General features: G+C 32.9%; 1 protein-coding gene across 1 annotated transcript in view; it reads right to left on the bottom strand.

Annotated features, from left to right (window-relative positions):
- DGKB (diacylglycerol kinase beta) overlaps nucleotides 1–13,227 on the bottom strand; it is a 680,640-nt gene that overhangs the window by 494,574 nt on the left and 172,839 nt on the right. Inside the window, exons 6-7 of the mRNA XM_081286832.1 lie at nucleotides 10,946–11,086; nucleotides 3,156–3,205 (exon numbers count right to left, since the gene is read on the bottom strand). Of these exons, the coding sequence (XP_081142958.1) occupies nucleotides 3,156–3,205; nucleotides 10,946–11,086 (191 nt within the window). The remainder of the gene's footprint in view (nucleotides 1–3,155; nucleotides 3,206–10,945; nucleotides 11,087–13,227) is intronic.

Raw genomic sequence — 13,227 nt, 5'->3', positions numbered from 1 at the left:
TGTATAATTTTCACAGGATGTGATTTTCTAAGTCACTGACCATCCTGACCCTTTGGCTTCCAAGCAGATGTGCACGGGTGGAAGGAAGCATTTGAGAGCAACTGAGAGGTTGGTTTATTTTTATTTTGATACACTGAGAACATATATTGACTCTTCCAGTCATTTATTGGGATAATGTGCTTTGCTAGGAGGATATTCAGGGTAAAGGTTTGGAGGGAGGCTAAGTATATGTAGAGTTTATTTTGTGAGAGGATAGAATTTTAGCTTGAATTTTTATAATATTCTGCTCAAATGTCAACTCTTTGAAGACCTACTGGTGAATACATATGGCTTGGCTAAATAAAATTCAAATATTTTTCAGATGTATGTCTTCAATGTTTCAATTTTCTTTGCCTATTTTCAGAAAAGATTAAACATGGCTTTATAAGATACTTCTGATTTTAAATGGAGATATAACATGATTTTAAAAGTGGTATAATTTCAAATATAAGAAGTATAAAAGCATTAGGCTTGAAAGTATATTAGTCAAAGATTACGCTACTTCACCCCTGATCTAATATATGCGGTCAATGTTCATTACATGAAGAAGGAAATATGGCAAAAATCAGAAAAAGCAGGTCCCTCTGAGGAAGTTGTAAAACCTATATTCTCTCTCTCTAAAAAATATATATTATGTTATTAATGCATGATAGGAAGCCCCACAACAACATAAATGTATATTAGAAATTGCTAAATTTTAAAACTTGCAAAAATTGTGTATTTGAATTACTAAATTATCACCTAGTCCATGTTTGCTTATAAACAACTCAATGGTTTGGAGAGGTTGAAGTCCTTGGATGTGTTTTTAAGAACAAGAACTATTTTTCATGGACTACATTACATAGTCTTGTGACATAACTCATTTAATCTCTAGTTTCCTCATCACTAAACATGGATATTCTAATTTTTCCTAGTTGATAAAGTTGCTGCCAAGATTAAACATCTTGTTATATGAAATATATTATTTAGCATATTATAAAGGATCAATAAACTTTAATTCTCACTATGAGACATACTCATCATTTTCCAAATTAATTTCCAAATCAATTTTCTCTTTTTTGTCCTCCAAAAGGTGAACTGCTATGCTTTTATAATATCAGGACAAATGACTACAAAAGGTACAATTTGAAACTGATACTGAGGAAAATTACTGGGCAATGGATTATGTGGAGAAAACCCCCAAATTTAATCACTAAGAAAAAAACAGTAATTACCATAAACAAATCAATTTAAAACAATTTATCCTCAATTCATTGTTCAATATTGGGAATACTGCAATATATGAATATTACAAGTAATCTACTATATATGTTACCCCAAAATGGCCTAAGACAAAAAAAAATCTGGCTGAATTTTCAAATCCACCAAATTGCAACCCATGGTTAAAAGCCTAGTTAAAAAAAAAAAAAATCCTTTTCTTTTCTTTTCTTTCTTTCTTTCTTTTTTTTTTTTTTTTTTTTTAGTTTTTAGATGTTTATTTAGTTTTCTTCATGTGGTGCTGGGGATTGAACCCAATGCCTCATGTGTGCTAGGCAGGCACTCTACCACTGACCCATAATCCCAGCCCAAGAAACATCATTTAAACTTAATTAAAAGAAATATTAAATAAAACAGATTCTCATTAAAACACAATATGTAGTATTGTAGTTACAATAAGCATACTGAGATATCTAGAAAAAACTCATAATTCCTAGCTGTGAAATGGTACCAGAAAATGAGAAAATTTATCATGCACCCCCAAATTACTAAATGGAAAACTCAAGATAAGTAGGCACTTAAAAGCAATAGTCTGAGGAATATTCTAGAGACTTAAACATAAGTCCCACAGTCAGAGCATCAGTTCAAAGCAGTGGTGGTCATTTCCTGCAATGGGAATTATAATTTCATTTCTCTGGCTATGCTAATATGCCACTTTCCTCCTCAGTGTTACATAAACATGTCTCCAGCTTCATTGCTCCTCTTGTAAAATTCTATTTGAGTTTGCCACAGGGAGGCCCACCACACCACCAGAGAAACTCACCATCAGAGAGAGTATGTATTTTAGTCATTGTCAAATGTGTGAAAACATTTGGTGTAAATGTGCCTGTGCACTTCACAATTGCCAGAACTTGACACTCTTATTATTCATATTTTTCATTGAGACAAAGGAAATAATATAATGTGACAAATATGTGATCAGCAAATACATAGTACATTATTGAATGAAACCTGAAATAGACTTTCATAGAAGATACTGATGTGCACACTGGAATGGAGGCTAATTTCTCATAGGACATACTGATGTGTACATTGGAACTGAGGCTAATTTCTACTTTTCTGAGAGCTAATTATGATCTCTGTACATTAGAAATAAAATAAACATTTGAGTGTTCCTTCCAGTTAATCATACAGAGATGGTATTTTTTTCTTTCACTAATTTTTATGACTTAGAGTGCAAGCTGCATATGTAACTAGATGAGAGACTTTACAAAGGAAAGTCTGTCAAATCAATAAAGGGAGGTAATCACACTGCCACGAGACGACCATTTGCTATGAAAATATGCAAAATATATTTATGTGTATATACATACATACACATATATATACACATATATACACACATACACCTATATATATATATATATATATATATATATATATATATATATATATACATACTTATTTCAACAGCATGTATGACTAAGAATATGTTTTTAAAAGTGGAAAAATAAGAAAATAATCAAATTATTAAATTGACTTTATAATTCCTTTAGATTTTATTTCTATTCTCAATGTTTTCCGTAGTGTCAAATCTTACTGATAGTTTTTCTTTCTTTCTAGACCAGTGGTCTCAACTTTATCTAATGTTTTATTCAATGTTGGAGTCTTCCTTTTTTATCAAAATTCTGCACAGAAAAAAAGTCATGTTTTCATAGCAAAACTATTCAATACAACAATCATAATCCTGTCTCCTCAGATCACTCCTTCGAAAAAATCAAATGATAAAAATGCTATGTGAATGGATGTAAATTATATTAAGTGTGCCTTCTGTGGTAATAGCTATAAATTTATTCATTGCCTTTTTCAAAATAAATTACTTTGAAATTTTCACAGAAAATTTGAAGGAAAAAAATTACCGAGCTGTCCAGGAAGCCATTCCCATCTGTGTCATACAGGCGAAACATAACTAGAATAAAAGAAGTGTTAAAAAAAGATTATAGGTGAACAAGATCAATGTTAGTTTAAGGCATATTCTTTAAAACTTTTCTGTTGAAAACAAATGTTAAAGTTCTCCATTGCTCAAAGCAATTATTTGTGAGATTGTTTCCCAAGTTAAATTGAAAACAAATTAATTGTTAATAAAACACTAGATATCAGATATGAAATCTACCAAATTTTGTTTGTATCTAGGAAACACTTAAAAAGCACCATTGTTTGTTCAAACTCTTATTTGGCCATTAAATGTAAAAACTCAAATATAACAAGAGAAAAGTTGAGACACTCAGAGTCTGAACATCAAAGGGCTAAGTGGATAAGAACAAACAAATGATTTGAAATTCAAAAAAATTAATTATAAATTGGAACCGACCCTCCAATCTTATAGGAACTTTGCCCAACACTGTTTTCTTATCTATAAAGGGAGGTAATCACACTGCCAAGAGACACCCATTTGCTATGAAAGTTAAGTGAAGCAGTACACTCAAGTGCATGCCAGAAACTGTAGGTTCTATTCAGATATAACCCACTGTAATGGTTGATCCCCAAACAGTGTGGAAGCAGATGGAGGAGTGCAAAGAACAAGTTCTTTCTGGGGAATGTCAGCACACAAAATGCATTGTTTTCATGGCTACAATGGTTCATCTGTCTAGATCTGTGGTGGAGCTTCACGGGGTAATTCATCTTTGAACTAATCAAGTAGGGATATGGAGAGTATGGGTTACATGTTAGTGGGCTCAGGACAGCAGGACAAAGCCTTCCCAGCCTGAGGACTCCATTGTAGAATTCACACTCCACTAGGAGGCTGTGGAAGAGGCTGCAGGTGCCCTTTTGAGATAAACAGAGAAGAATGATACAGCTGTAAAAACAGAAGAGTGGAAGTGGGGGTGTGTGTTGGGTTTGTATAATTTCCTGTAGGATCTTGGTGTCTGAGACCTACAATATTAAAACAGACATTGATAACTAGGAGGCATAATTATGCAATGACCTTGATCAAATAACTGCCATTGATTATTATCATTTTATTAAATGATTTTTATATTTCACCAATTGTAAGATATGATTATTTATAAGATTTAAAATTATTCTACATATCACTAAAATTTAAAATATTGCCAACTTAATGATGACATTCTATTTTTTTGTAAGTGGGAAAAAATCTAAAAGATGTTAAAATATAAAGGGGGAATGTACCTATTGAATTAAGGGAAATAAATGTTAGGCCAACTCACACACTTAAATATGTTTATTTGCAAACCATATAGATTATTCCCTCTCATCTCCTCAATAAATGAGAATAAAATGCAGTAGAAAAAAATGCCTACCACAATATGGACAATGAGATTTTCAAGATTTTCTAGTGTAGTAGCAAATAGTAAAAATTACCTTTGTAAGTACTAAGAAGTTACAGATTCACTCAGAGAAGAGGTTAACAGCAGGAGGTCAAGGCCACAGAGAAGTCTAACTGTTCTTTAGAGGGAGGGAAACTGTGGTTTTGTTCATCCTCAGTGGAATAAAGTTCTGTAAAAGCATCCTGTATAGTTTAGACATGTGGAGACCCAGTGCCCACTGGTAGCAAAAAGAAAATTATATCCATGAAATAAGACTAGAAGCATATAAGGATCCTGCTGGGATCAAAGTGGATTATCTGTGAAGTCAAAATCTGATTAAAAAACAAGTGTGAGAAAAGTCATCATATGATGTAAAATAGGTCCCAGATATGGAACGAAAGACATAGATAAAAGGAAAGAAGATGAAAAATAGAAAAAGAAAGAAAAACTCAAATTTTTGTTTTAAAGCTTCTATAGTCAAATAAAAGTGGTTCTAGAAAGATAGAACAAATAAAATAAAGGGATAGGACATTATCAATGAAAAGATTAAAGTACGAAGAGCACAAGTTTCTAAGCCAAAATTTATGGGGTGGGGGCAAAGTTGAGAATTAATTAGCTGTATGGATAGAGAAAACTATCAATTTAGGGGAAAAAAGGCAATTATTAACTCCATGGAAAATAAATGTTTTTTGGTCTAATAAGCCTATAAAACCTTTCCCTTTTAAAACTATCTTTATAAATAATATGGGTAAAATTAAGCTTTAATCTTTGTTATAATAAGACAATTTCTTCTCCATATTTAAAACAGAAGTGAGATTAGTGGACTAGAAGAAGGGAATTGAGGGAAGAATGAGGGACAGGCAAAGGGAGGAATGGTGCAATGAAATCGACCAAATTATCTTATGTATATAAATATATCACAGTGAATTTCACCTTTACGTATATCTATAAAGCACCAATTTTAAAAATGCATAAATAAAAAGTAAAGGTAGGCTTAAAGGTAAGTGAATAACTGAACAAACAGATCTTATTTCTAAAACCAACATAAGCATATAGAGGTTTATGTGTAAAAATAAAGTAAGCACAATATTAAAATTATTGTATCAATATGATGATTTCCAAAGGTAGGTACTGGTTGCAAAGTTATGACCTAGTTTAACTCACTTTTTTTCTATTTTTTTGGTCCCATAATTTCACTTTATATAGAACCAATTATGTGCCTACACATGTATTTAGTTAAAAGATCAGAGCCAAGGCATATTATGTAAGAAAAGGGAATTCTTTATTCTTATAATTTTTTTTTCTTCCCCAAAGTTCTACCGGTTTCTATTTTGCTTACTGAATATACTAGTATACATACCATGTTGTTTGTAAACTTTTCATGATACATTATTGATATGAAAATATTAATATAGAACTTATTATTAAACATTAGAAATTGTATATTTTAAAGACCTTTAAACTAAGGTTTAATTTTCAAGATTTTATAGGTATATGTACTTCAATAACTATTTAATAAACTTTAAGGGCAGAGGTAAAGAAAATCAGCTGTTTAGTTTTTGCCAACCAGTGCAATGGAGTAATATTTTTCACAATAAAAACAGAAATAAAATAAACAGGGTACTATATGGTAGGTTAAGAATCGTGTTTCAATTATAACTAGACAAATTGGTGGTCAAATTAATAATCAGTGTCTTGGGGCTTAAGTTTTTTTCACTGATAAAGTATAGGACGGCCGACCAGATGATCTTTTGGTTCTCTTCAGTATAAAAATTCAGTGGTTTTAAGGTACTACACATAGTAAGTAGTACCTTTACCTTACAGATTCCTCTTCATTATCTGCATGCCGATTATCTACTTTCCAAGTATTTTCCTATTGATTTCTCTTTCATGATACATTTTCAACAAATGTAAGGCATGAAGGAGAGACACACATCTTTAAAGAGATTGCAAGAGGATTTATTAGGCAAGGTAGGTCTCTGGTGTAGACTGGATCAGAAATACACTAAGAAAGAATTTCCCCCAGGAAATGCATAGTCCAAATATAATAGCATGAAGGTATAAAAGTTTAGAGTTTGTCTGATAACTGAGAGGTTGACCAAGGAACATTGTTGGGGTGTGTGTGTGCAGGTTCAAGCCAAATGTGAGACTGGAAAGAAAATGTGGATCAAACTGTAGAACCAGATTTTATGTTATGGATTTAAATTATATTTATTTTTCAATTGGAAATCATCAATTTCATATTTTCCTTTATGTCAGAATAGAAAGAGTCAAGTATATAGAAAGCAGTGGACATGCTTTAGGTTATAGGAGACAAAGTACAAGAATTCACAAGACAAAATACAAGAATTCAAGATGATTATTAAATAGGTAACATGCAGGTGTTTGAAAAAACAAAGTGTCTGCTTTACTTTCAGCTGAGAGAAACACTGGGCACCAAAGGGTTGCTGAGGACTTGTGTAGAAATATAATCTATAAAATTATATCTTTATTCCACTAAATTTCTACCACCCCAGGATGTGAGTAAATGCATTGGATGACCAAAACTAAGTGTGAGAGAATACCTGACATCATGGTTTATGAGATCCATTTAAATTTGAAGGGACAGAGGCCAAAAGGTAGCAGGCAAATTCATGAAGAAGTGAAGTGGTCAAGGTCAAAAACTGTTAACAGACCATTATTTATTTTCTTAACAGATACCTATGTGAACTGATAAAGGTGAAGAAATTTATGTATGCAATTACTAGCTCATCTAATCCTCACATCTACACCATGACATAGTCACTATTTTATGATCCCAATTTTACAGTTTGGGAGACTAAGTCCTGGAGAGGTTTTTAAACTGGACCAAGTTAGTGTCTACCTGGGATTCATGTTTAATCAGTGTTTAGAGTCCAGGTTCTTAAGTACTACTGTGCTCTACTATATTTAAATTAGACTAGGAAGTGCACAAAGTCTGTGGTCAAGAGAAATTCTGGAGTTTACTATTTTAGAGTAAGAACAGTTCTTAAATATTATGAGCATTGGGGGATTTCAACAAAGGTAGGTGGTGCAATCTACCGCCTGGTGGGTGGTATTAAAGGTTAGGAAGGCAAGGCATCCCTGGTGTCATGTCCTCCTCCATTCATTGGAATTGTTGGAAATTGATACCAACAAGGGAAGATTAAAAAGTGGAATGCCCTTGTAGCACCAACACCAGAGAGACAGAGCAAAGAGATAAGACAGACACAGAGACAAGCACACATTCTTTCTAAGAGCACATGGGGACAAGTTAATAAACACCTTCTATTTGATGATTTCAGGACAATCAAGATCCTCAGAGAGAAATTAGGATGGGGTTAAGAAATGGCTTGTAATAGGTAGAAAGCTCAAAAACGTTTGTTCATCAGTTTCTTTTCTACAGGATAAGCTTTATATGAAACATTATGTAAATATCTCGCAGAAAAAGACAGAAAGGGAGATAGAAAGTGGCAGAAAGAAGTGAATAGATGTATAAAACATTATTGTGGGGGAAATGTCTTCCTTTTCTAAACTCTGACAGTGATGCATGCATTTTATCTAATAACTCAGGTGAAAGAATTTTATAAGCACTGCCACTATTCCAGGAAGCACAACAATTATGTCACATGAACTGTGTATGTGTGTTATGGTTTAGATGTGAGATGTCCCCCAAAAAGCTCATGTGGAGATGATGCAAGAAGGTTCAGAGGAGAAGACTGGGTTGTGAGAGTCTTAATTCAATTAGTGAATTAATTCCCTGATAGAGTAGTAACTGAAGTGGTGGAGTGTGGCTGGTGGTGGGAATTGGGGGCATGGCTTTGAGGTATATATTTGTATCTGGCAAGCAGAGACTTCCTCTTTGCTTCCCTCTCCACATTCTTCCACCATGATGCTCTGCCTCACATTGAGCCCTGAGAAAGGAGTTGGACTTCTATGGACTAAGACCTCTAAAAATGTGAGCCCTCAAATGAACTTTTCCTTCTCTATAGTTGTTCTGGTCTGGTCCTTTAGTCACAGCAGAGAAATAGCTAACTAAAACAATGTGTATGAATGTTTACTCAAGAGAAAAAAGTTGCATGAACCGGTGCTTCTTTAAATGAGGTCCCTGGGCCAGGAGCATTAGCAAATGTGTCACAAAACCAAATTCCAAGCTCACATGACAGGTCTGCTGAATCAGAAATGCAAGAGTGGGGCCCTGCAAGCTGTGGGCACAGACCTATAGGTGATTTTTATGGGTGATAAAGATGGAGAACCTCTAAATCAACATATATGTATTCCTTTCTACTTAGCTACCTGAAAGTAAGAACCAAATTCAGTATTCACATACAAAAGTTAAGTACTTTAGGTGCTTGATCACACCTATGTCTGTGTTAATTGTAATTGCTTTTCTTTTAATTCTTCTGTTTAATAGGTCATAACCCTTCTAAACTAAACACTATTAAATGCTTTTTAAAGTCTTACTAAGATTTTTTTAAAAAATCTGTAAAAGAATATATGAATGAATATTAGGAGTTTGTAAGTGTGCATTTGTAGGAGAAAATGTATGACAAATTGCTAAGAAATTGGGTGAGGGGGATTGATTCTGATTTAGTTGATGTGGGAAGGGTCAGGCATTGGCATTATAAAATAAAAAGTAAAAAACACAAACCTGATGTTTGTGATGGATAACCAGATTAAGGATCACAAAGTAGGAAAACAGAGAAGATGACTAGGGTATCATTTACTTTGAGGAGTTTGATAAAAACCCCAATAGTAACAGAAGAATATGAAAACACTGTTTGGGGGGAAAAAAGGGAAACCGTAGGTCAATCTGTTGTAAGCTTATAAAAAGAACTGGGAAACTCAAAGAAACAACAGAGCAAAGGGTGCTGATAACTATGAAGAAAAGTGAATGTCATATTGGCTTGACTAGATTCAGCAAATGTTTTTGAATGGCTCATGAGTTCATATTCTGCCTGTAGTGTGGAAAAGGTCAGGTATGTTCAAGAACTCTAACTGAAAACTATAAAAGCACGCTTATTAGAAATTGCACCTTAAAAGCAACACACTTCCATTTGACCCAGAAATAATTAAACTGCAACAAATACCACTGGGGAAGATTGATGGGGTCTTTATTCATTCTTAGATCTGGAAAAAATATTTGTCTTTATATCTTCTTAATCATCCCAAATATGGTTCTGATAACACCTGAGCAAACTTTCTCTCTGGCCATTACTTCAAAAGAATTCATTGAACATTAATATTTATGTTGGAGTGAGAGAAATTTCTGTAGGCTCTTAGGAATATGAAATAAATCTTGAAATGTAAATATGTAACATTTATGAATAATAAATATATATTTAAAGATGATGTGCACATGGTTTATTTATAACCTAAGCAGGTGTGACTCTTGAATAATTTATTTTGGCAAACTCTTTATTTGTAGGAAAAACATTATCAAAAATTAATAAAATTGAATTAAAAACACTTCCTAATCATAACTTAGAAATATCACAATGTTTTACATTTACTTTAGAAATATTAAAGTTTGGATTAATTAGCTTCATCATCATTTTAGTAGTAAATTTTTAAATTCATCTTAATGATATCTAATGTAATCAAATTACTTAGATTATTTAATAAAGTTTCAACATTATATTCATTAAAAGCTTTGAGAGATAGTAGAATATCAAATGATCAGGTTTAGAGTAATCGAAAAATATTTTCTTGTGTTGCAATGAGTATAGATTGCCACCAGAGAGAGCTCAGTCACTATATTTTATGAAAGAGAATAATTGATACTAGCAGCAGATAGGAACTCTCTACCTGTCACAGTGAAGGAACAAAGGTCTTGTTTAATAATTTGTAATATCCAGAGTCAAGTCCTATAAATAAGACTCTCAGATTTGGCATTTAAGTGTTATGTTGGTATTGGCAAAAAAAAGGGAGAGGGGATTATTAACACTGAAAATTGCAATAGAGATTTATCCATGGGAGTAGGATACAGGCGGGATATATAAAGGGATAATTTTTGGCTCACTAATAGGAACACCTCTTCATACCATACCACTTCACACCAGAATCAATACTTTTTCACCAAAGGATGCTTTGTGACAGTATTATGTTAACTCAAAAGAATTGAGGACTTTCTTTAAAAGTCATGTAAAAGAAAAATATGCTTAAGAAATCACTGGCTATAAATGGAACTTAATAAATTGAAATTGATAAGTCTTAATATTTTTAATTGAGTCTCAGGAGGAGGAATTTATATTGTTAAGCAAGGTTACTTAATTTACAAAAAATTTAGACAAGTATATTTGGTGCAATTTTAAGTCCATCAATATCCAGTTTGTTCCCCTGCCTCCAACCACAAAAAGCAAATTAAATGAAGAAACACATACACTCAAGTTTATCCTCAGGTCTTCCTCTTTCAAGGAGAGACAGGTAACAGACAATGTCCTTCAGGTGGATTACTTCTGGGGAACACGTATTTGCAGGAGAAGTACGGGGAGGAGTGATGGCACCTTTATTCATTCTCAGACCTGGAAAAAATACATTTAGAAACATTTAAAGTGCTCTCAAATAAAAAAAATGAATAAAGAAAATAGATAACTCACAAAGTATATAAACACCTGCATATTTATTTTACAGAGAATGACCCACTTCTGTGGAACTCCAGTACAGAAGAGACACATATGTCCACTGACTGTAATGTGGAATAGAGAACACTTTGGGATCCAGGAACATGGGGGCTGAGCTGCCTGAACTAGGTATTAGGATCAGGATTCTGTTGTCCAGGGTGAGCTGGCATACCATTTCTACTACACCTTTCTCTGTCTTAGGCAATGACAGATAAAAATTGGCTAGAAAGACAATGGAAATCAGCCTTTCACAAAAACTGAAGAAATATGAGTATGTCAAACTGTGATCTATATATTGATAATAAGTAATCATTTATTCGCAAAACAAGTATATATGTCAAATATTTCTGAGAACCATAAATAAGACATCCTTTATGCCATCAAGGAATTTGTGGATGAGTAAGAGTGAAGAAAACATAAACAATCTAGATAATTATGATGGACATTTAATTAAGAGGTAAAAGCACATGACTACAGTATGATTTTAACATGCATGGTTCTCACTTCATTTAAAAAAAACTTATTTATTGCCTTGTTCCAAGACAAGAGTAGAGAGAACATGAACATCTATTCACAACTGATGGTAATTGCTCATTTCCTATCTGATCTAACTACAACTTGCTTACAATAAACTTAGTCCATTCTTACAGAGAAATCTCTGAAACCAGACCATGTGTGCCTTAGAATGCCTGAGGGTAAATATCATTATATTTTGAGGTCAATTTGGCAATAACAGGGATATTTGGTTGGAATACCTAAAGGGCTGAATGGGTACTGGATTCCTAATTGACCAGTAGAGAATGGAAAGGAGGGAATAATCCCAACCAAATACAGTTTTGTAAGCCTGTCTTTTGGTACCTCAGATTTGCCTTCCTGTTCATCTCTTAGATACTCATTTCTTTAGGTATATTATATCAATTGAATACCTATCCTCTTACGCTGCTATCTTAAGATTGTCAGGCATATAATTTAATGCTTTATGAAATGTCTTGTTTTTTTTTCCATTGTCAATATTACTAATAAAATATATGATTAATTGAATGTCTAATATATAGCATGATGCATGGTAGGGGCTTTAATACATACCACTCAATTCTCATATTAATCCTATAAGAGAGATTGCATTTTCCCCCTTTATGGACATATGCATATTACTTTACCAAAGTTGCATAGACAGCAAGAAATTCAATTCTTTTTATTCTACAAAAGTGGTCTACAAAGTAATTTTTCTTCAAGGTCAATAAAAGAAATTTTTTTTAAAAAGAATTTATATCTTACCCCAGCACATGTCACACTAGTGAGTTTTAATAAATGCCCAAGTATTTTGTCCTCTGTGCTGACCTACCATTATTCCATTTTACCTTATTTCATCTTCCAAATTCTGTCAGAGACCCTTTAACCTGAGTTTACTAGCCACTGACAAATCACATCCAGTTTCAAAAACAATACTTTAGATACTTCCTTCATTTTCTTTACTGAAGTTTTACTTATCCCAGATATCTGTACATTCAACTTTAACACTACTCCCATTCATACTTATCAATAAAGGGACATAAATTGTAAACGGATTTTTCTTCATAACAGAGGTATTACTATATATCTCTAATACAAAGTATTAACTATTTTTATAAACCAAAGAAGGCAGAAAATTAAAGATAATCCTGAGCTTTAAAAAAATACCCCAAATAATTGGGACTATCCAATTAAAGATTAGCCAGCTGCAGAAATAAGTTCCAACTTGTGATAAAAGACATTTTGGCACTGACCCTTGACACAACCTTAACTTGCAGACTTGAAGAACACAGCACTTGAATTATGGTTGGATAAACTATGACCTAACTCATCCTGCCAGATGAGCTAATCCTCTTTCCCCCTGTGGTACTGAAGTGATTTAATCACCTCAATTTAATTCTTTAATACAAAAACTCAGAACAAAAAAAAAGGAAGAAAGAAAATAACAAGTTGTCTCATTTATTTGAAAGAAATCTAAACATTTTATGTTTTCACTTGTTTAGAAGTTATTAAATTTTCACTCATTTAGA

This window comes from Spermophilus citellus, assembly GCF_964194105.1.
Source record: "Spermophilus citellus genome assembly, chromosome: 3".
NCBI lineage: Eukaryota > Metazoa > Chordata > Mammalia > Rodentia > Sciuridae > Spermophilus > Spermophilus citellus.
Note: the sequence above shows the minus strand (reverse complement) of the source record. Positions and strands in the feature narration are given on the sequence as shown.